Source organism: Vanessa cardui, chromosome 27 (genome assembly GCF_905220365.1).
Source record: "Vanessa cardui chromosome 27, ilVanCard2.1, whole genome shotgun sequence".
Taxonomy (NCBI): Eukaryota; Metazoa; Arthropoda; class Insecta; order Lepidoptera; family Nymphalidae; genus Vanessa; species Vanessa cardui.
Window position 1 is genome coordinate 4,506,011 of NC_061149.1, and position 23,357 is coordinate 4,529,367.

At 34.5% G+C, this 23,357-nt stretch overlaps 1 protein-coding gene across 1 annotated transcript in view; it reads right to left on the reverse strand.

The window, feature by feature from the left end:
* Window positions 1-23,357, reverse strand: part of LOC124541191 — a 132,918-nt gene that overhangs the window by 25,839 nt on the left and 83,722 nt on the right. The window contains exons 7-29 of the mRNA XM_047119059.1: window positions 23,133-23,273; window positions 22,377-22,465; window positions 21,840-21,934; window positions 21,231-21,248; window positions 20,748-20,832; window positions 19,789-19,893; window positions 18,897-19,014; window positions 18,297-18,392; window positions 17,716-17,829; window positions 17,148-17,225; window positions 14,730-14,834; window positions 13,723-13,880; window positions 13,089-13,224; window positions 12,140-12,264; window positions 10,841-10,977; window positions 9,529-9,667; window positions 8,396-8,482; window positions 5,732-6,433; window positions 4,900-4,965; window positions 3,891-3,935; window positions 2,612-2,629; window positions 1,182-1,351; window positions 277-425 (exon numbers count right to left, since the gene is read on the reverse strand). Of these exons, the coding sequence (XP_046975015.1) occupies window positions 277-425; window positions 1,182-1,351; window positions 2,612-2,629; window positions 3,891-3,935; window positions 4,900-4,965; window positions 5,732-6,433; window positions 8,396-8,482; window positions 9,529-9,667; window positions 10,841-10,977; window positions 12,140-12,264; window positions 13,089-13,224; window positions 13,723-13,880; window positions 14,730-14,834; window positions 17,148-17,225; window positions 17,716-17,829; window positions 18,297-18,392; window positions 18,897-19,014; window positions 19,789-19,893; window positions 20,748-20,832; window positions 21,231-21,248; window positions 21,840-21,934; window positions 22,377-22,465; window positions 23,133-23,273 (2,976 nt within the window). The remainder of the gene's footprint in view (window positions 1-276; window positions 426-1,181; window positions 1,352-2,611; window positions 2,630-3,890; window positions 3,936-4,899; window positions 4,966-5,731; window positions 6,434-8,395; window positions 8,483-9,528; window positions 9,668-10,840; window positions 10,978-12,139; window positions 12,265-13,088; window positions 13,225-13,722; window positions 13,881-14,729; window positions 14,835-17,147; window positions 17,226-17,715; window positions 17,830-18,296; window positions 18,393-18,896; window positions 19,015-19,788; window positions 19,894-20,747; window positions 20,833-21,230; window positions 21,249-21,839; window positions 21,935-22,376; window positions 22,466-23,132; window positions 23,274-23,357) is intronic.

Sequence of the window (23,357 nt, forward strand, 5' to 3'; positions counted from 1 at the left end):
TTACCATCAGGTGGCCCATATGCTCGTCCACCAACCTATACCATAAAAAAAAAATTAATTCGAGAGGAAGGTCTTTGTATATAACACAGGGACAATATAGTAAAGAAACACTGACAAGTTTAGAAGTTTCTGATGTGATATCGTTAATAAACAAATTCTGTAGTATATTTAGTATCAGTATTGTACTCTCAATCTAGTTCGTATAGTTAGGGTCACTAGTTGTCTATAACATCCATAATTGTTATGGGCAGATTCGTTTAAAATTCTAATCCTTACCGAATCCAAGAGCTTGTCCAAAGTTGTGGAGGAACTCGTATACTTGTAACAGGTCCGCCATCGCCTGTCCCGAGATCTTCAAGCCTGGGATTCTATCCAACGTTGGCAGGGGTTTCTGGTCTGATAGCGTTGAGTCTTCTTGGGGTCGCCTGCAAGAATACATGTATTAAATTGGTATGAGCGAAACGGATGTGAACGATCAGATGACAAATAGAGAAGAATGGAAAGAAGAGGCATGACCCCTCTCAATTGTTTGGGAAATGGGAATAAAAATGCATACGATTTCTTTAAAATAAATTTCAGACAAAATATGACGTATCTTGTAAAAAGTATTCATTATTCAGTAAACAGATTTAAGCGATTATTACACATTGAAATAAAACCTCCTACCCGTTCCTACCCGTCTACCCGTGACCACGAACGCTGTAAAGTGCTCGAAACGTCGGGATGATAAAAATAATTAATATACGCGATTCAAATCCGTTAAAACTAGTTTTATTTTAACACACACTATCTTTACAGACAAACTAAAACTTAGTAGAAATATGTCAAATTAGTTAAAAGTAGTATTTTTTCTATCTAAATCTCACTATTTTTTGATCACATATGTAACACTAGTTGTCTCGCGTGGCTTCACTTTCGTTATAGGAATTAAACACAGCAAAGGTAGGCAATGTGTTCCAACGGAGTTGAAGTTGGCTTCGTATCAAATTTCATCAAATTTGAAAGAGCAACAGACAGACAGACAGACAAAGTTACTCCTATGTTATTAGTATAGATTCGACAGTAGGCCAGAAAGCGCTAGAGTCTATGTCGAGGGACTCTGTAATAATAATCAACATATAACTCAATATATGTCAATAAATAGTAACTGAAAGACTCAAGACCCTAAATAGATCCCTCACCGCAGTTCCGCTAATAGTTCCATTTCCTTCCGTCTCTGCTGCAACTTCTTCTCTTTGACAAGTAATCGATCTAGAAGATTCTGGTGCTTTCTTCTCTCCCTCTCTTCCCAGCGTCTTCTAGAATCTAATTGACGGATGAATGTCGTGTGCTGTCTGCGTCGTTCACGTTCCTGATAAACAAGAAATCGTGTTTAGTAAAGAAAAAAGTTTTTTTTTTTTAAATATAGTTTTCAATTGTTTTTCGTTATGTACATATTTTTTGTTATAAAAAAATATATGTAACATCAATTTAGTGGTTACTATTTATTTCAAAGTGTAAATTTAATTCCAATGTAGACGACAAAAGCTTTATCACATAGTATGTAGGAATATCAATTTAGTCAAATTACATTACATTGACATATCAAGATTCTATTGCATTAGAAATTTAAACTATAATTAAAATTAAGTTAACAATCAACCCATTCATGCTTGCAAAAGAAACCGACTTCAAAAATTACAATGAACTCAAAATACAACAATGGAACGGATGATTTTAGTCATATTATAGGATGAACTGAAGTCAATTCAACAACTTAAGAGATCCTTTTGAAGTCGGTTAATGTAATAAAACCTTTAGAATTTAAATAACAGGATAAGTAATATAGGATTATTATAAATATGCAATCATGCATGGTAAAATTACAAGGCAATGTTCCATTGACGATTAAAAGCGACTTTTATTAAAGGTTTAGTATTTTTCCATGTAGTTGCACCAGACAAGACCAAGTTTCAAATTAAATACATAAACACAGTGGTGCTTGAATGTAAACATTTGTTTTTATTATTGTTTGGTGGATGAATGAGCTAACTAATGGTAAGTGGTCACCACTGGCCATAGGTATTTTAGCTGGTATGAAATTCCAACAATGCCTTCGCCATACGCCACCAATCATGGGTAGTTTCTTATACCTGTAGTTACACTGGCTCATTCATCACCCAACAATACTAAGTATTGGTGCTTATATATATGATAAGTTTTATAACCTCAGGAACATATATATATATATATTTACATTCCTTCTAACTTTGCAGACGAATTAATATATGTTAAAAGTAAATTGATTTAACTATATACAGAAGCACAATCATGCACAAAAAAATTAAATTAAAATTAATAAACTAATATATAAGTGAGCTTTGAAAGAAAAGAAAGAAGTGTCAGAAATAAGTTAAATTAAGAAAAAATACTTTTAAAAATCAAGCTTTTACTTTTTTTGCTACCAGTACAAAATATTTCAACTTAATCGGTTGTGTGAAAATGCTTTAAAGTTAAGTAAAACGCACACTAATAAAACTTAAACAAAAGCTTGGTTTAATATATGTTATAGAAGTAAAGTAACACAGCGCGAAGCGTAATATATTGAAAGTGTCCTTACTATGTTATTTACCTCCATTATATACTTTTGCTGTGGCCGCGACGCGCATTCCGGTTTGGAAAAACATAATTCAGTTCAAATATAATATCAAAAACACACTCATTTTTATGTATGGTATTAAATATATTTATCAAAAAAAAGACATACGAAATAATAATCGTAAAGAGATTACTTTTTTTATTACTGAAAAAAAGCTATTAAACCAATATACATATCAGAGGAGAAAATGCATTTTGGTGGTTTTAGTGCGCAACGCCTAAAAGTTTCATCCGCATTCAATTTCCAAATTAATCTTAACTAGGCTACAGACGTGACAAGAATACCATTTTCTTTTATAATTTTATTGATATTAGGTACATTTTGAATATTTACATTATACAGTTTATTATGTTACTTACAAAATCTAAGTCTAACACTAATTTGCATTCAGTAGGTCTAATCCAAACTTCAAATCGTTTAAAATTGTCAAATATTTGAAATAGGACTTAGCTTTCATAAAAGAAATTGATATATGTTAAAATTAATTTTTTTGTATATGTACCGTAGTCTCTTCAAATATATTTAATACCATAGTTTATAAGGAATATTGATCACACATCTAACTAGTATAAATTGTAATTTCAAGGTCAAATGGATGTTGATGCTGATTTGAATTAATCTTTAATTTAGACAGAAATAAACATGCATCTGTCTCTTTCACACTCGTGGGCAGTGGTGGATTTACCATGGCTACATAAATAATTTTTCTTTCACCTATAAATACCAATGGCATGATGCCATTAGTAAAAGAGAAGAAGGAAAAACGTTCATAAGACGTGTGAAAGTCTTGGAGCTATTATAAATATTATATAACTGAGATATATTTGTAATATTGTATGCATCTATCTTTAAATTATCTATTTTTTTGTCTGCTCTAACAGCTTATTATATCTATAAATTATTATTATTAAAACTTTAGTATATGTAACAAAACCTAGATACAAAAAAAGTTGGTAACTTAAAATTGGACTTACAATCTTATCAATAATAATAATTATTATTATCATTAACACCAGAGTAAATACGTTTTGTAAATGTTTAAGGTCCATGCCCTAAGTTCATCCCTACTTAGCCTACTGGTAAATCTACTACTGCTTGGAGAGTTTCAAATGAATTATTTTAGTTCTGACAATTCAATTATCATTAATTACCATATTTAGTGACAACACAAACCAACAAACATAATTTCGGGTATAATTACACACACAACCACACACATTGAAACAAACTGTTGTTTATAAATGTAACATACCTGTTCCTTTAGAAGCATTGCCTGTTGTCGCTTCAATTCTCTCTCCTGAAACAATATATTGTACATTATGATATAGTACGTTAACTTGCAAATTAACTTTAATAATGTTTAGAGTTCGGAACTAACAACATATAAGTAGTTTTTGTTTATATTAAATAAATATATATTTTTATTTATAAAGCTTAATTTGTTTGGAATTGTTATACAAATATAGAATGCATAGAAACAGTGAGACCCATACAACTGACGTATATTTGGAAGGCGTTTTGGGGTTTTATATCTTGTACAAGAACAATTCCAGCTTTTAAGAATCTATTTGAATATATTGTTTAATTGGTTTTGTTAACACTCTTGATTTGTGATAAAGCTTTAAAATTTCCATGAGACTGTTGTATATAATCATACTATTCAAATTTAGTTAGTCGAACGGACAAATAGGCCACCTTATGGTGGTGATTACTGTCCAAATATATTATGTATAGTCATAAGATATATTCAGACTTCATTATGTTGCTAATGCAAAACCAATCTAAAATCTCTTGGCTTTCGAGATAAGTTCGAAAAATAAAAATAAAAAAGATAAATAAATAAATAAATACTTGATATATTATATAGTATAACTAATGACGTTTTAATACAGTTTATTAATTAAATTTAAATTTAAAAGCGATAACATAAAACCTATTTATCCGATATCTCTCACATATATTTGGTACTGTTGACAAAACAACCTAGCATGTAGTTTTTTTATGAATCGTCAATTTTAACTTGTTAACTTATTTCAAAACCTGATTCAGTCGATTACCTCAAGCATTAAATTGCTAAATACATACTAAAGATATCCTGACGCTTGTAGCTATACCAAGTAAGACACAATTCCTACCGAAAAGGATAATTACTTTTCAGTTATAGAAAATGAGAGTATAACCTTACACTAGAAAAACAACTTAAATAAATTAGCCAAGACTATCTAAATTAAATATAAGCGTCATGCTCATAGCCAACTTACCTGTTGTCTTTTTGCCTGATCTTCTATCTTCTGTTTCTCTAACTCCTCCTGTTTCCTCTTTTTAGCCTTCACATAGCCAAAACAACATCGAAAGCGGTAGAGCAAATTATATAACAGCAAACATGGAACAAAATGAAAATAAAAAAAACTCATAAGAATAACTGCATGTAATGTTTTGTATGAAATTGATTGCATTATTTGGTCTCAATCTATCTTTTATCTATCTTTCTGTATCTTTAATTTTAACAAAAAATATATGTATAAAAAAATCAACTTTTATATAATAATTTAATTTGAAATGAGGTATATAATAATAAATTAAATTCATATAATATATTGTTAAGTGAAGTGAAATAAAAAATATTAAAAAAAGTCGTTACAACGTTTTAAGAAATATAAATAAAGAAAGAAATAATAAATAATAAGTGCAAAGCGTGCAAAATAGGAAGAGAAAGTGTAAAACGCACGGTACAAGCTTTAAATCCCATTTATTCAATATTACAACCTTTTTGGTGAATAATATACTGTAAGAGCAAGGACGTAGTTATAAATTTTGCGGTTTGTATACAACATCAATAGATACACCCTGTATCATATAAAAATATTGGAAAAAACACTAAATTAACGGACCTCCTATACCCTTAATATACGTCCCTGCACAGAGAAAATCTTCAACGAAAATATTAAACAAAGCTTACATACAGAAGTATTGATTATTCGATCGTGTTAATGTGTTAATATGCATTATTATAATGTAAAAAAACACCAAAATGTTAGTCCCACAGATTATAGAATACTGTTAGTTAGACCCTAGTTAGATTATCCAACGTACCGGACTGTAAGCGTCCTTTGCGAACGGTTGAACCGATATCGACAATGCGCCGTCTTTTCCGACATTAACTATCCCTTTATTTAACTTTTTCGTTATAATATCTGTCAAAACGCTATCATCGTCTCCGCTCAAGTCTATGACGTCCTTTTGGACGGTTTTCTGATTCTCTTTGGGCATCAACATCAAGTTCTGAGACATGAATTCGTTTTTAGCATCTAGATATTTCTGTTCTAGACTCTTAGAGTCGTCTGATTTCTTATCGCCCTGCAATTTCGACCAATCACAGCCGTTTATGAATTCGGTTATTCTCGAATAGGATTCGATTAATTTCTCTAGATTGTTCTCTTTGTCGGGCGCCTTTCTCTTGTCCGGTGTTTTGATTAGCGTGAAGTCGTAATATTTATCGTTCGGTCGTTTAGGTAAGTCGAAGGCGGCCTTTTCCGCGAAATCCTTCATTTTGTCCAACGCATTGTATTCCTCTGCTTCGCCTTTCCAATTCTGGTCCAGATTCATAGTCTTTATGGGCATGTTCTCTCTCAGACCACTGACTGGTATGAGGGAGAGGCTTATTTGCGGCATCGTCCTATCTTTATTGGACTTCGTCGCGGGTCCCATAACGATTTCTGGAATTTTCCATTCATCGTTTACTTTTGGCGTTGGCAAAGCTTCGATGGTGAGCTGCGATCGATTCTTGTTGATTTGCTGTTTCGAATTTCTTTTCGTTAATTCTTTACATCTCACTCGTTTTATTATCAATTGGATTTTTGACAACATTGTCAATATTTTATGACGTGTTAGAAAAAAAAAAAATAAAACCCCAGAAGGTATACATTTACATACTATATAGAATAATTTACAACTACCTTCAAACACACAAGTCTACGAGATAAGAAGCTGAGAGTTCTATCTACGTAAAAGCAAAAAGTGACCTATCGAATATCAACTTTATTATATTGACGGCAAGGTCCATTTTTGCTTTTATGAAAGGAACAAATCTACGAAAATACGTGTGAGCACAATGTTGCCAAGCATCAAATTGATAATAAAAATAAAACAAACACAAGCACATGTATTTAAAAAAAAAAAAACAGATAATAAATTAGTCCCCACATTAAAGACACAAGTAGCTATAATTCTAAAACATACATATAAGGATATATAATAAATTTAATAAATAAACATGTAAGATAGCGGGTTCGAATCGAGCAAGGTAAGTAGAAAAACAATTAACCATCGCTTATTTCGCTAATTACCTTGATAACTATTAATTTTTGAGTCGGAGATTAACTAAGAATGATCAGATGTTTCAGAACACTAAATACCTATATGTATGACCAATATGTATAAAATTTAATGTGGAATATATTATATATTAATTATCGATTAAAATAAAATGAAACATGTATAGCCTATTCCAATCAGACGATACGATATAAAATTAAAGAAATACTAAATCAGAAAAAGTCTTAAAATCTATGGTATTGTTTATGGCCACGTAAGGTCATTTTTTTAATTTCAGCTAAGCTGCTATCGTGAGTTTGGAACTAAATTTAAATGTACAGTCAGATTAAGAAAACCTTCGTCAGGTTTCAAATGATTCCTTTATCAAGTCTTAAGCTCTTAGTACCTTTTGAACCTAAACATCGAATCATTGTGACGCGATACGTCATTCTCGATTGGTAATACAGATTATCGCTCACACTGAGCACACGAAAATAGATCTTAAGGTGACGAACTTTTTCTTACTTATCAATCAATATTCTTTGTAAATCGAGATGTGATCAGTGCAAGAAATGCTTTTGTGGATCTCTTTGAGAGAGGCTCTTAACGAGCAGTGAACGTCTTCTAGCTGAGATGATAATGAAATATTTAAATCTGAGGTTTCTTAATCTTAACTACGATTGAAATAGGCTGTATATGTAATATTAATTGTAATCAATCAAATATATTATAATTTTTATATCTTGCTATAATACATATTATATCACATAGTGAAAATACGCATTAATATTGGTAATACTTTTAAACCGAATACCAGAAAAAAAAGTCCTAGTGACATGTATCTTATTACCGCAGATACAACAAAAAACGACTATAGCTATCCGTCAACCCGACTATACTCTACCTATACTCGACAAAACATCCCTATAACTCGGTTATCTATTAACAGAACTATTATAGTACGACACAACTTAGATGTAGCATCGGCATAATTCGTAAAACCGATCACACAAAAATTAGCACGCTATCCCAAATTATCAAATATTTATTTCTTATGTGAATATGATCTTCACACAAACGCAATAACTTGTAATATCATATGACCTAATATATTCGTCAACTTGGCACGTCGATTTACATGCACTTGCCTTCTCGGGTTGAACTGCCGCGTGAATCTATAGCGACGAATAGCGTCGAATGGCGCGGTAGGGAACTATTTCCATTGAAATAAAACTAATTATAACGGATTGGAATCGCGTATATTAATTATTTTTAAAATCCCGACGTTTCGAGCACTTTACAGCTTTCGTGGTCACGGGTAGATCTACCCGTTTGGTTATATAAAACGGCAGTATACGGTTTTATTGAATTTGCCGATGCTACATCTAAGCTGTGTCGTACGGTACACAACTATGGACACCCCGAACTCACACAAGCACCCACCTCTAGTAACTGTTGACTCCTCGCTTCTTTCTCACGTTTAACCAGTTCAGCCTTCTCCGATCTTTCCAATTCTCTGACTAGACGAGCCTGTTGCAAATATATTAAAACTATTGAGTATTTATCTCCTTGATTATATTTATTTATTTAAAAAATAAATCCCCGTTTTTTTCATTAAAGGGATATTCAATGAGATATTTATTAGGCTGTAAAGTTATAGCTCAATTTTTGTAACTGTGCACTTGGAAATATTAATGTACGGTTGGCAATATTGGAGCCCCGCTTCTTTCCTCCCCTCCGGCGCCTCTAAGTACGGTCAGCAATAAACTACTGAGTGCATCTCTTGATCACATTATATGCATTATACTCAGTTTTTTTCAATGTGATATTAATTAAAATTAAAAAAATAAACAAACAAGCCACTAAATATAATAAATAAAAAAAAAAAACGAATAATAAAATTCTGTTGCTAACTCTACCGATGCATCATGTAATTCTAAAACAGTTAGAAAAATCGGGTTTACCTGAGAAGGAAGAACTGGTCAGCCGTTTAAACGTACTTGCTGGATATAAAAGTGAATTCTAATACGTACTTCTACCTAGCCTTAGACTTCAGCCTACCCCTACCACCGCTACGCAATAATGATGTTTCCCGCGCGTACGACGCGCCCCGTCACAAATGGTCATGAGAGTGGGGAGTGACGTCACTGGCGGGTCACGGTCACAAATGGTCATGAGAGTGGGGAGTGACGTCACTGGCGGGTCACGGTCACGAATGGTCATGAGTGGGGAGTGACGTCACTGGCGGGTCACGGTCACAAATGGTCATGAGCGGGGAGTGACGTCACTGGCGAGTCACGGTCACGAATGGTCATGAATGGGGAGTGACGTCACTGGCGGGTCACGGTCACAAATGGTCATGAGAGTGGGGAGTGACGTCACTGGCGGGTCACGGTCACGAATGGTCATGAGAGTGGGGAGTGACGTCACTGGCGGGTCACGGTCACAAATGGTCATGAGAGTAGGGAGTGACGTCACTGGCGGGTCACGGTCACAAATGGTCATGAGAGTGGGGAGTGACGTCACTGGCGGGTCACGGTCACAAATGGTCATGAGCGGGGGGTGACGTCACTGACCTGGTCGCGTCCGCGCTGTCCGTGGTCGCGGCGCGCGTCTCGGGCGGCCTGCTGGCGCCGTGCAAGCTCCATGCGGCGCTCCAGCGGCGGCGGCGTGGGCCTCCCACTCAGGGCCGCCAGCGCTCGTGCCTCCTCCAGCCTGCCGATGCGAACGATCATACATTAATTTGCAATGATTCTTAAAGGTAAAGCTGAGATGGCCCAGTGGTTAGAACGCGTGCATCTTAACCGATGATCGCGGGTTCAAACCCAGGCAAGCACCACTATATATATGTGCTTAATTGTGTTTATAATTCATCTCGTGCTCGGCGGTGAAGGAAAACATCGTGAGGAAACCTGCATGTGTCTAATTTCATCGAAATTCTGTCACATGTGCATTCCACCAACCCGCATTGAAACAGCGTGGTGGAATATGTTCCAATCTCTCTCCGTAATGGAAGAGGAGGCCTTATCTCAGCAGTGGGAAATTTACAGGCTGTTACTTTACTTTACTTTACTTACTTTACTTAAAGGTAATATGATTATTATTGATATTATGTAGTATATTGCTCATCATATATTGGTCTGTGCAATTCCAGCAGAAACATATAAAACCTCTTTAATGGTCCGACTGTCATAAGCGGCTACTTTAGATTGAGGTGCAAGACAGGCACTAGACAAAAAGTAATTAAAAATTCAAGCTCAATTTACACTTATTTTTGACGACCTCCGAGGTCGAGTGGTGTGTACACCGGTTTTCATGGTTACGCCACTCCGAGGTCCCGGGTTCGATTCCCGGCCGAGTCGATGTAGATTTACCATAAGTATTCTATGTTGTCTTGGGTCTGGGTGTTTGTGGTTCGTTACTTCTAATTTTCCATGACACAAGTGCTTTATCTACTTACATTGGGATCAGAGTAATGTATGTTATGTTGTCTCATATTTATATTTATAAACACCACATACAACAACAACAACAACAACAACAACAGTCTGTAAATTCCCACTGCTGGGCTAAAGGCCTCCTCTCCCTTTGAGAAGAAGGTTTGGAACACAATCCACCACGCTATTCCAATGCGGGTTGGTGGAATACACATGTGGCAGAATTTCTATGAAATTTGTCACATGCAGGTTTCCTCACGATACTTTCCTTCACCGCTGAGCACGAGATGAATTATAAACACAATTAAGCACATATATATAGTGGTGCTTGCCTGGGTTTGAACCCGCAATCATCGGTTAAGATGCACGCGTTCTAACCACTGGGCCATCTCAAGACCCACACTGGGAGCACACAATTTAGATATCTTGAGACCGGAGGCTGAGAACTAACCGCTTGATGATCTCTGCCTCGCCCAGTACGAGAGGCTCGGCGCCGTCGGCGGGCTGCAGGTAGTCGCCCAGCAGCGTGCGAGCGCTGAAGCTGAAGTTGTCACGCGACAGCGGGGGACTGGGGTTCGCGTCCAGGAACTGAGGAGAAGATTAATGTGACGTCAGTATGAATATAAATAATTATATATAAAAAATAATGATCAATATAGATTTATTTACTTTTGAGAAGATTGGAATTCAGATTAGTGAGATACACTAAAGTATCTATTATTATTGTAATTGTTTTGTTACCATTACAACTAGCACTACAGCGAACCATTAGCAAAACAATCTTGTTTTTGTCAAATTTGTTAAAATCAACAACAGCCTGTAAATTTCCAATGCTGGGCTAAAGGCCTCCTCCCCCTTTAAAGAGAAGGTTTGGAATATATTCCACCACGCTGTTCCAATGCGGGTTGGTGGAATGCACATGTGGCAGAATTTCTATGAAATTTGTCACATGCAGGTTTAATCACGATGTTTTCCTTCACCGCTGAGCACGAGATAAAGACAAATTAAGCACATGAAACAGCGGTGCTTGCCTGGGTTTGAACCCGCAATCATCGGTTAAGATGCAGGCGTTCCAACCACTGGGCCATCACGACACATTTAAATTCATATACATATACAGTACGTCATAATTTAACGTTTCATTATCTAAAAATGGCTTAACTGTACTATGCGTATTAAAGTAGTCCTTATTTCTATAGCGATAAGGGTGTTATTGTGACTGACCGCCTGCAACTCGTGCGCCGTTTCATTATCTTAAAATGTCTTAACTGTACTATGCGTATTAAAGTAGTCCTTATTTCTATAGCGATAAGGTTGTTATTGTGACTGACCGCCTGCAACTCGTGCGCCGTTTCATTATCTTAAAATGTCTTAACTGTACTATGCGTATTAAAGTAGTCCTTATTTCTATAGCAATAAGGGTGTTGATACTGACCGCCTGCAACTCGTGCGCCGTTTCATTATCTTAAAATGTCTTAACTGTACTATGCGTATTAAAGTAGTCCTTATTTCTATAGCGATAAGGTTGTTATTGTGACTGACCGCCTGCAACTCGTGCGCCGTTTCACTATCTTAAAATGTCTTAACTGTACTATGCGTATTAAAGTAGTCCTTATTTCTATAGCAATAAGGGTGTTGATACTGACCGCCTGCAACTCGTGCGCCGTTTCATTATCTTAAAATGTCTTAACTGTACTATGCATATTATAATAGTCCTTATTCCTATAGCAATAAGGGTGTTGATACTGACCGCTTGCAGCTCGTGCGCCGACTTGACGACGACGTGGTGGTGCGGCTCGGGCGCGCTGTAGCTCACCTCGCCCTTGATGTTGCAGTTGCGCGACAGACCCTTGATCACCGTCGTGCGCTTCCAGCCTACGTCACGACACGTCTTAGTCATATAAACATTTAGAGGCGGCAGTCGTTTTTTGTAACCGAGGCAATAATACATAATTGTTTTAGTATTAATTGTTGTTATAATATTATTTAAAGGCAACACAGCGTGTAAATTGAAGCGAATACGTTATCATTTTGTTAGGCTTTTATTGGCTATGCTTTCACTGGTAGTCTGATTCTCAGCCTCCATGCGAAAGGTTGGTGCAGCAATTACTTCATACATAATTGAATTTTAAATTAAATACTTTAATTGCCTTTGTTTCACTATTTGATGGCTCTTTTACTAATCTGCGGTTAAAGTAGTTCGCAATGCATAGATATGTCAAAGAACGTATTATCAAAATTATATAATCGAAATTTCAAAGAATCAATAGCGCAATGATTTATGCGCATAACGATGTAAAAAGTCACAAAATCGATTCTGACCACTTGGTCTATTGTCGTCCCAGCTCCTTACACAAACGAATATTGTTATTATAATTATTTTTATATATATCATTATATATTATTATTTTTATTTTTTTATCAATTGTCTAAATGTTAAATAATTAATAAGCGTGTTATTACTGCAGTCTGTAGTGTTTATTGAATAGAGTATAGTTAAAAAATTGTTATTGTAGGCTAACGTAACTTTTAATGCTGTATATACCTATTAAGTGTTTGAAGTTGTATCTGTCATTTTTCTGTATTCTTGTTTTAAGTGTTATATTTCAAATACTGTGGTGTATCGATTAAATAAATAAATAAAGGAGGGGTAAATAGTTATTAATGAATTATCAACAAGTAAGGTGGTGAGTGGTCACCGAGGGCGAGTGGTAGGCGCAGCGTGGCGTCATGGCGTCGGCCGCCGTCGCTGGCGTCGGAGTCTGACGGGTTACTGTCGGACGGGCACTCCGAGTCCGTGCTGCCGCCCTCGCACAGCAGCGCGCGCAACTTATCCTGCGCACGCGCACATATATTACACATTTAGTGTTACTGTTGTTTTTTTATTTATATTTGGGAAACATAGTGTGTTATTACATAGAATTAAGGAATTATTTCCAAATCATAAATCAATAATGTTTCCACTTAAAAATACTGTTACCTGAAATCCTTAATAATGACTAGCATATTTTATCTTTGTACATATTTAAAACTGGATGTAGCTAGCTATATTATATTATTTTATTTAAATCTTTTACAAGTAACATTGGAAGCAAATAAAAAAAATTATAATATTACGAAAGAGTAATAATAATAATACTGTCAAATATCATGTTAAAAGAATATACGACAATTATAAGTTAAAATTTAAAATAAATTTCAGAGCTTAGTTGAAATACTACAAATTATTACAATTCAATTAAAAGAAGTTACATTTAGGTACACAATTGATTACATATTTTGAATCGACAAGGACAGCACTATACGTATAACGTAAGAGAGAGCGGGACGCACCAGGTCGGTCTCGGCCAGCAGGTGCTGCGCAAGCGCGGGGCGCAGGCCTAGCGCTCTGCTCTGCGCTAAAAGAGAAGCCACAGTATTCTTCTTGGGTTTGCTGACGCCCCGACCCAAGTTACGGGGCCTGCCCTCCCGCGCGGGCCAGGCGGGGACCGCTGCGAGCAAATCTCACGTCAGTTTGAGTCTTAGCACAATCCTTAAATATTTCATACATATACATATATAAAAATGATTTATAATTTTTGTAATTGTCAGGCAAAATATCAATTTATAAATCATCAATTATAATTGGTAAGTGTTGCCACATTAGTTAAAAATATACGTTTCTTAATTTAAATTGTCAGGCAAAATATTATAATTTATAAATCATCAATTATAATTGGTAAGTGTTGTCACATTGATTAAGTTAATAACACACATTTGTTAGGCAATTTTTTTTTTAATTTAATGAATGGAAATTTTTGCATACATACTCATAATTATGTAGTATTTAATTTATAATTCATATTTATTCATTATCACTAATTAAACTAGTATTTAAAATTATTAAAAGTGAAGCTTTGTGACATACATATCGCACTCCTAATTAAACACTGATCAAAATCAAAATTGATATTATATTTTAGTGTAAATACCGTATTATTTTTTAAATTGCTTCATTATATGGAATGCTTTTAGTTATAGCACAGAAAAGGTATTTTTGTTTTTTTTTTTTATCCTTTAAGATTGTGGCATTATTTTACCAAAATGATAAAAATAATGTTTGTCCTTAATTAAACGCTGACCAAAATCAAAATTTATATTATATTTTAGTGTAAATACCATATTATAATTTCTTATGATATGGAATGCTTTTAGTTATAGCACAGAAAAGGAATTTTTGTTTCTTTTTTTTTTTAAATTTTTCTATTAAAATTGTGGCATTATTTTACCAAAATTATAAAAATAATCTTAGTTAAATAGGTTTCTAAAGATGGGTTAACAGGAGGGGCGGCGGTACTCACACTCGCTGTCCTCACTGCCGCTGGACTTGGGGCGCGGCGAGTCGGCCACGTGCGCGTTGATCTCGGGCGCCACGCGACGCGGCTTGGCGCCCGGCTTGCGACGCGCTGCGCATGCGCACACACACACACACACACACATCAATCAATCGAAATATAAATATGAGACAACATCACATACATTACTCTGATCCCAATGTAAGTAGCTGAAGCACTTGTGTTATGGTAATCAGAAGTAACGAACCACAAACACCCAGACCCAAGACAACATGGAAAACTAATGGTAATCTACATCGACTCGGCCGGGAATCGAACCCGGGACCTCAGAGTGGCGTACCCATGAAAACCGGTGTACACACCACTCGACCATGGAGGTCGTCATAAACAAAATAAACTTTATCCAGATTTTTAAAGATTAGTATATCTGCGTAAGTACACGCACGAGATATATAGCCACCATCACAACCACCATCACCCACAGTGTTTCAAAGTAGGTAGTGGTGGGTTTGGAATTGCAGATGTAAGGAATGGTAACTAATTTCCATTCTTGCTTAAGAATTGAGCTATCAATCAATCAAATCCAATCAAAATAAACTTTATTCAAGTAGGCTTTTACAAGCACTTTTGAATCGTCATTTAACAATTAAGTGAAGCTACCACCGACAAGAAACTCAGTAGTTATTCTTTATGAACATTTAAAAAAAACAGTCATGTTAGTTAATACAATTTTTTAAATTAATATATCCTGCCTGGAAGTCAACAGGCATTAATTCCAACATCAAGATCAACACATACTTATTCAAGAAGGCACAAGCACTTTTTAAACGTCATTTAACAATTATATTAAGCGAAGCGCCCACCGGTTCGGAATGTAGATTTTACCGAGAGGAACCGGCGAGAAACTCAGTAGTTACTCATTTTCAACATTTAAAAAACATATATATGCCAGCAGCTTATATGGGAAATTTATAAAAGTTCTCATTAAATACCAAAGTAGTATTGAAATAGGTATATGATATTTGTTAAAGAGCTTTTTTACCACTAACATAAAACCTTTATTTAAAAATTAAATTAAAATTATTTTCTGTTTAGGATTGAGGATGAGAAGCAAACATTTCATACATCCATTATATCAGCCTTCTTCATATATGATTATATACATATATTGAGATAATATTGTTGAACGAAAATGAAGTGACGTCACCGGACATACGACGAAACGTTACAGAAGATATCTGACGGCCGGGCAGGCGACGTCCATATTAGTTTATAGTACGATTTTTAATTCGAGTCAGTAAAATGACAAGTGCAACTGTCACTGATACAAAAAAGGGTTACCCGCTACAATAGTGATGTTCGGCAATCAATAGACTTCGACTTTTAGTCATGCTTTATTTTATTAGGTATCAAAGCGTTTTTTTTATTGTAAATTAATACATACCGTATTAAATAATACGATTTTAGAAATATGGACCTTAGCTGTGTATTAAAATTTCTCACTACAATATTATTACAAAGCTGGGAAAAAATGTATAAAGAGGTTCAGAGGAATTAACACTAAAAAGTCAGGAAAATACAAGTAATTTTATACGTTTTTATTCATTACGGTTGTTATTGATTCCGACTCCGATTCTGAATCGGTATATTCAGAATCGGAATCGATATAAAAAGTATAAAATTACTTGTTTTTTCTTGACCTTTTAGTGTTAATTCCTCTGAACCTCTTTATACATTTTTTCCCAGCTTTGTAATAATTTTGTAGTGAGAAATTTTAATACGCTGGTAAGGTCCATATTTCTAAAATCATATTATTTAATACAATATGTATTAAATATTTATAATAAAAAAAAGCTTTGATACTTAATAAAATAAAGCATGACTAAATGTCTATGTCTATTGATTGCCGAACAGTATCAGTGACAGTTGCACTTATTATTTTACTGACTGGAATTAGTAATAGTGCTTTAGTCGAAATTCCCAAAATTATAGTCGAGATTCTTTCACATCACTATTTATTTGAGATTAAAAACCTGCAACACTGGAAATGTCATTTTACTGACTCGAATTAATAATTTTAGTATAGACAGAGGATAAAAAGATTGATTTCAGTTGCATCTTTAAAGTATTGTTTTATGTTGTTGTTATTTTTATAAAATATGATTGTGTTTAAATAAAACTAATTATAACGGATGAATCGCGTATATTAGTATATCAGTGTTCGTGGTCACGGGTAGACTGCAAAGTGCTCGAAACGTCGGGATGTTAAAAATAAAAATAATTAATATACGCGATTCATCCGTTATAATTAGTTTTATTTAAATGTGTAATAATCGCGAAAATTTAAGACAACATTATGATTGTGTTTGTTAGTTAATAGTATTTTTGTGAATAGTAGATTATAATATATTATGTATAACTCACATATCCTGTCATTCGAAGCGCTGAGTGAACTGCTCAGCGACGTGAGTCGGGAGAGTGCATCCGATGCTTGCGAGCTCGCTGAAACATTAAATACACTAAGCAATAGTACTCACTATCGTGCTATCCCTTATAATCCCCTTACAAAGGAAAGAGACAGCAATATCTCAAAACCAATAAAAAAAACCAGTATATATATCACTATCGTGCTATCCCTTATAATCTCGTTACATAGGAAAGAGACAGCGATATCTCAAATACAATTAAAGAACCAATAACAAAAACCAGTATATAAATTTGTAAAAGTTGTTTAACTAATTTGTAAATATTTATTCATATTACATATGACTATAATAAAACAATTATAGCTTATTCCAATGGAAAAGGAATAAAGGTAAATAAACTTTGACCTTGAGCCGACGTGCCATCATTGGTTGAAATCTAATATAATCTGTTGTATTCATTTATTGGTAAATAAACTTTGACCTTTCATTGGTCGAAATCTAATATAATCTGTTGTATTCATTTATTGTATTATTAAAAATTGTTTATTAAAAGCATAGAGACTCACGCGGTGTGGGCTTCAGCGAGAGGTTGAGTGGTGCGTCGTCGTCAGTCTTCAGACCGAGGTCTAGAGGAGCGTCTTCGGAGCCACCAGACTTCGTGCTCAGGTTCAGACCTGAGTCTGGAAGCAGAGCTTTAAAATATTTAGACCCTTCTAACACTTTAATCGGTATACTATAACATACACAGCCTGTAAATTTCCCACTACTGGGGTAAGACCTCCTCTTCCTTTGAGGAGAAAGTTTAGGAACATATTCCATCACGCTGTTCCAATGTGGGTTGGTGGAATACACATATGGCAGAATTTCTATGAAATTTGTCACATACATACATCCTCACGATGTTTTCCATCACCGCTGAGCAAGAGATGAATTTTAAAGACAAATTAAGCACATGAATCAGCAGTGCTTGCCTGGGTTTGAACCCGCAATCATCGGTTAAGATGCACGCGTTCTAACCACTGGGCCATCTCGACTCGACCTTTACCTTAAAAAATTATGTTATAGCACAATGCACTATTTTTCTAATGTTTTAATAATAATAATGTCATAGTTTAGGGATAACTTTTTAAATGATATTTATAAGTACCGGACGCAGGCGCCGATCCGGCCAGCTGTCGCTCCAAAGCTGCCAAGCTGACGCCACTTTGACTTGCTATTGTTTGTAGTAGTTCCCGAGATATACCTTAGAACATGAATATTTGTATAATTTATAAGACAATTTCGCTTTGAAATAAAACTAGTTATATGGGATTTGAATCGCGTATATTAATTATTTTTAACATCCCGACGTTTCGAGCACTTTACAGCGTTCGTGGTCACGGGTTGGGTAGGGTAGTCTACTAGTAATAATAGCGAAAATTTAAGACACCACAATTTCGTTTTAATAAAATTCCATGTTGACACAAAACATTAGTAAAATTTTTAAGATTAGCAAATCTGTGTAAGTACACGCACGAGATATATAGCCACCATCACAGCCACCGTCACCCATTTGAGTTTCAAAGTGGGTGGTGATTGATTTAAGATTTCCGATGTAAGGAATGGTAACTAATATCCATCCTTTCCTAAAAACTATTATTTGATTGAATTTTAGAGCAGGACAACATTCATGCTTTTCTATTTTATTATAAATAAAATCAATCAAATACCATACCATATTGGTCATTGGAGACCATATTGGTCTCACCTGCGTAATCAGAGAGGTTCGGCGGCGGAGTCCCGGACACCGAGTTGGCTCCGGAGCGCTCCGGCTTGTTGGGCAGCCGGATTACTTCCACTGACGAACGAGAGTTGCCGTACTCGTCCTGAAACAATTCACAGAGGATTTATTATTTAATATAATTTAGCCTGTAAATTTCCCATAGATGGGCTAAAGCCTCCTCTCCCTTTTAAAAGGTTTGGAACATATTTCCAATGCGGATTGTTGGAATACACATGTGGCAGAATTTCTATGAAATTAGATATAAGCAGGTTTCCTCACGATGTTTTCCTTCACCGTCGAGCACGAGATGAATTTATATACACAAACTAAGCACATGAATTTCAGTAGTGCCTGTCTGGGTTTGAACTTTGAACCCACGTTCTAACCACTGAGCCATCTCGGCTCTAATGCCATCTTATATATCTGCCCTATCTATATGAGCTTATTGTACGAAAAATATTCAATACCATATTCTTTGAATTTTATGGCTAGTTATATATTTATATATCTCTACAAAGCAAGTAATGACTGGAAGTGACATATGTCAATATAATGAAGATATAGTGTATGGTAAGGTGCTTATATCTATATGAGCTTATTGTACGTAAAAATATTTAATACCGTTTTCTTTGAATTTTATGGCTAGTTAATATATCTCTACAAAACAAGTAATGACTGGAAGTGACATATGTTAATATAATGAAGATATAGTGTATGGTAAGGTGCTTATATCTATATGAGCTTATTGTACGTAAAAATATTTAATACCGTTTTCTTTGAATTTTATGGCTAGTTAATATATCTCTACAAAACAAGTAATGACTGGAAGTGACATATGTCAATATAATGGAGATATAGTCTGTGGTAAGGCGCTTACGACTTTCTGTCGCTTGCTGGCGCGCTCGGCGGGGTGCACGGACACGTGCGGCGGGTCCAGCGAGATTGTCTTCTTGCGCCCGCGCGTCGTCGAGCCCGGCTGCGCCTGCGCAACGAAACCACACTATCACATCAGTCATTCTCTACTACATTTTCCAAGTATTATACAATTTAAATTTGGCACCACAAAATCGTAAAGCTACTATTTATATAAAACTAGCGACCTGTCCGACTTAAAACCGCATCAAAATCTGTTGAGTAATTTTATGTGAGCGACTTTGCTTTATTCTAATTAATGATATCTTCATTACTTAGAATAAATAATAAATACTTTATTCAAGTAGGCTTTAACAAGCACTTTTAAATCTTTTAACTTACTATTTTAAGTGTACCTTGCATCAACATTCTTTATAGTTGGATCAATGATACCTACAAAATTGTCGATAAAATTATATTAATGATAAAACTTGGCCTTAGTATCGGTTGATTTCCTCGCTACATATATGTATATCAATTTAATTGTATTTTTTTAACATACTCTATATTTGAAATGGTGGTAAAGAGTTACTACTATGTTCTATGCGAGTTCTTCTATGTAGAAACTACTTTACGTATGAAATCAAATTAAAATATGCTTTATTCAAGTAGGCTTTAACAAGCACTTTTAAATCGTCATTTAACAACTATATTAAGTGAAGCTACCACTGATTCCAAAAAATGACTCTACCGAGAAGAACCGCAAAAAAATCAGTAGTTACTCTTTTTCAACGATTAAAAATACAGTCATGTTAGTTGAATACAATTATATAATGTATGTAATATATCCTTGAAGTCAACAAGTATTAATTCCACACTTTTTTATCGTCTACATAATCTTGTATTGAATAATATATTGGACAGGAGTTAAACAATGAAGACTGCCTTTACAGATATTACACCAAGTAAGCATATGGTGTGTACCTTGGGTCCAGCTAAAGAGGACGTGTATTTAATGATCTCCGTGTCTGGAGGCAGCCTCACTCCACCCAGCACTGACGATGGATCACTGAAATAATAAATTTTAAAGCTACAATAATGTGAAATAGTAGAAAAATATAGAATAATAAAATATATATTTAACAAATTTATATTATGACCAAATTACATAAAATTATTATAAATTGTAGCCTATGTGTTATCCTGATGTGTAACCTATATTATTGTAAAATTTCATCCAAATCTGTTCAGAAGGTTTCTCATGAAATATTAACAAATATACATACATCCATACTCACAATCTTTCGCATTTATAATATTAGTAGGATAACAGCATGTGGTGATATATTACTAGGAACTATTTAAAGCTTCTGATATGGACTTAGTTTAGTTTGAATCATTAATACAAAACTTATATATGTATAATTATGAAAAGTAATACAAATATGTTGACTCATTTAAACTCACCCTCCTTCCAAAGCAGCACTGACATAGAAAAGGTCACACTTAATTTTGACATACAACACATATACAAATCATATTAACATATAAGAATATTTATGAAATGAAAAATTATATATATATACATACAACATATTATGCATGTGTACTAGCTGATTTATGGCTTTAGAGGCCAAACTATCCATCATCTTAGGGACTAGAGAAATGCGCATTAATTAATGAAGAATGCGTTTGCGCAGGCACATGGGACCTTTCTAATCCCTTTTACTAATGATCCAATACAATGTTTATGAAATCAGATACTCACTTGTATCTCACAAGTCTTTTCAATCTCTATTCCAACACTAGCAAAGACACCTCAAGTAGTTTCAAATAGCTTAAAATATATTAAAAGTCTTTCTAAGTTGTCAGTGCAACTTATTCACTCCGGGAAGATCATTGTAAACTATCTGTTGATATGACCTAGTATTCGAGCCTAGAACCATGAGATATAAAGTTTCATAAACTATAGCTTGAATTTTTTGAAACTCGGTTCAAGCTAATAATGTGTTGGAGTGATCTAATACCAGTTGAGAGGATGATGTTATATATGTAGAAGTAAAGATTTTTAATTACCTGAGAATGGTATGCGGTAGACCTGTGAGGGAGTCTATGCCACCCCTACGGTCCTTATCTCCCCCCACTCCGAATGGGTACAGTGGGGACATATTCTGAAACAAAAATATCAAATTAACAATTTAAACATTTAATAGAATTGTTCTTAATATTGCATAATTAGTACGAGGTAGTAGAGCTGAGAATTTGGTGAGAGAATTGATTACGGATTTAAAAAAAAAATAAGCAGAAGACATAATAAATTACAAAAGGCTTGATGTGAAAAATGTGCACAATGTCCTTATAGTTACTGTATGATTTCCTCGAGTAGGTAAATTGTAAGGTAAGTTACCTTATATGATAACAATAATATCATAAATTTTTTATTATAGATATGCACAGAAATATCGTGGTGTTGACTTCTAAGCTGATTTGGGGGGGTTAATTATAAAAAAAGATGTTAAAATTATCAATTGAACTCAGCTCAACTCAATACTATGTAATTCCTAATATCATAGGTGGTGGTATCATAGGAGGTGGTATCATTGGTGGTGGTACCTTCCCCTTGTGCGCGGCTAGCGCGGCGTGGTACGCGGAGTGCGCGTGCGCCAACATTAGCTCCTTGTCCTTGCTGGACCCACTCTTCCCTGCAACACACATACCATTTTAAATTACACCAATATAATATCACTTTTTGTCATCTTATATTTCAATATCATCATTATTTGATATTTATTTTAGGTGACAAATGGTTTATATATGCACATAATATATAAATATGCAATTAATTACTTAATATAGAGTACACTATATGAATGCAAAAACGATAAGCTCATATCACTACTAGTATAGATGATATATATCAACATACTATATTAACCAATTTGTATTGATGAAAAAACAAGATAGTAAAAAAGCTTGTAACACTGGCCGAAATTTCAAATTATTTGAATTTAGAATTTGATTCTATAGTTAGTGATTGTAATACAATTTCATGTAAAGTTTTACTTAATTTATAGCAATAGTAAATATGCTAATGCTTTATACAGATTTAAGTGTTAGAGAATCCTTCATATGTCAAAACAAAAACAAAAATTAAATTATTTAAATCTTAAAAGCAATTTTAATTGATCACTTTACACAATCAAATAGGGTTTTAATCTTTTAAGTAACAATGATTTAAAACTTAATTTGATCTTGTGAAGTGACGGCACTGAGTCAAGAAACTCAGTAGTTACTCAAACTATAATTATCAGTAGGTTAATAAATGTATAGAGTTGTTCATATAATTGTTTCTAATTAAATATAACTGACTGGAAGACGGGGGATGCTGTGGTTTATTGGGTTTGGAATGCAGTGGCTGCTGTGCGAGATTATTCAGCGACGCCAGGCTAGACATTGACTGGGAGGGCATCGTTGAAGGAGACGAGGTCTTCGGGAAACCATAGCTCGCACCTGGAACAACAAACAATTACATTATATCATTATTATTTAAAACATATTGTCTCAGGAGCAAAGAGTGCTATGTAGCTACATACA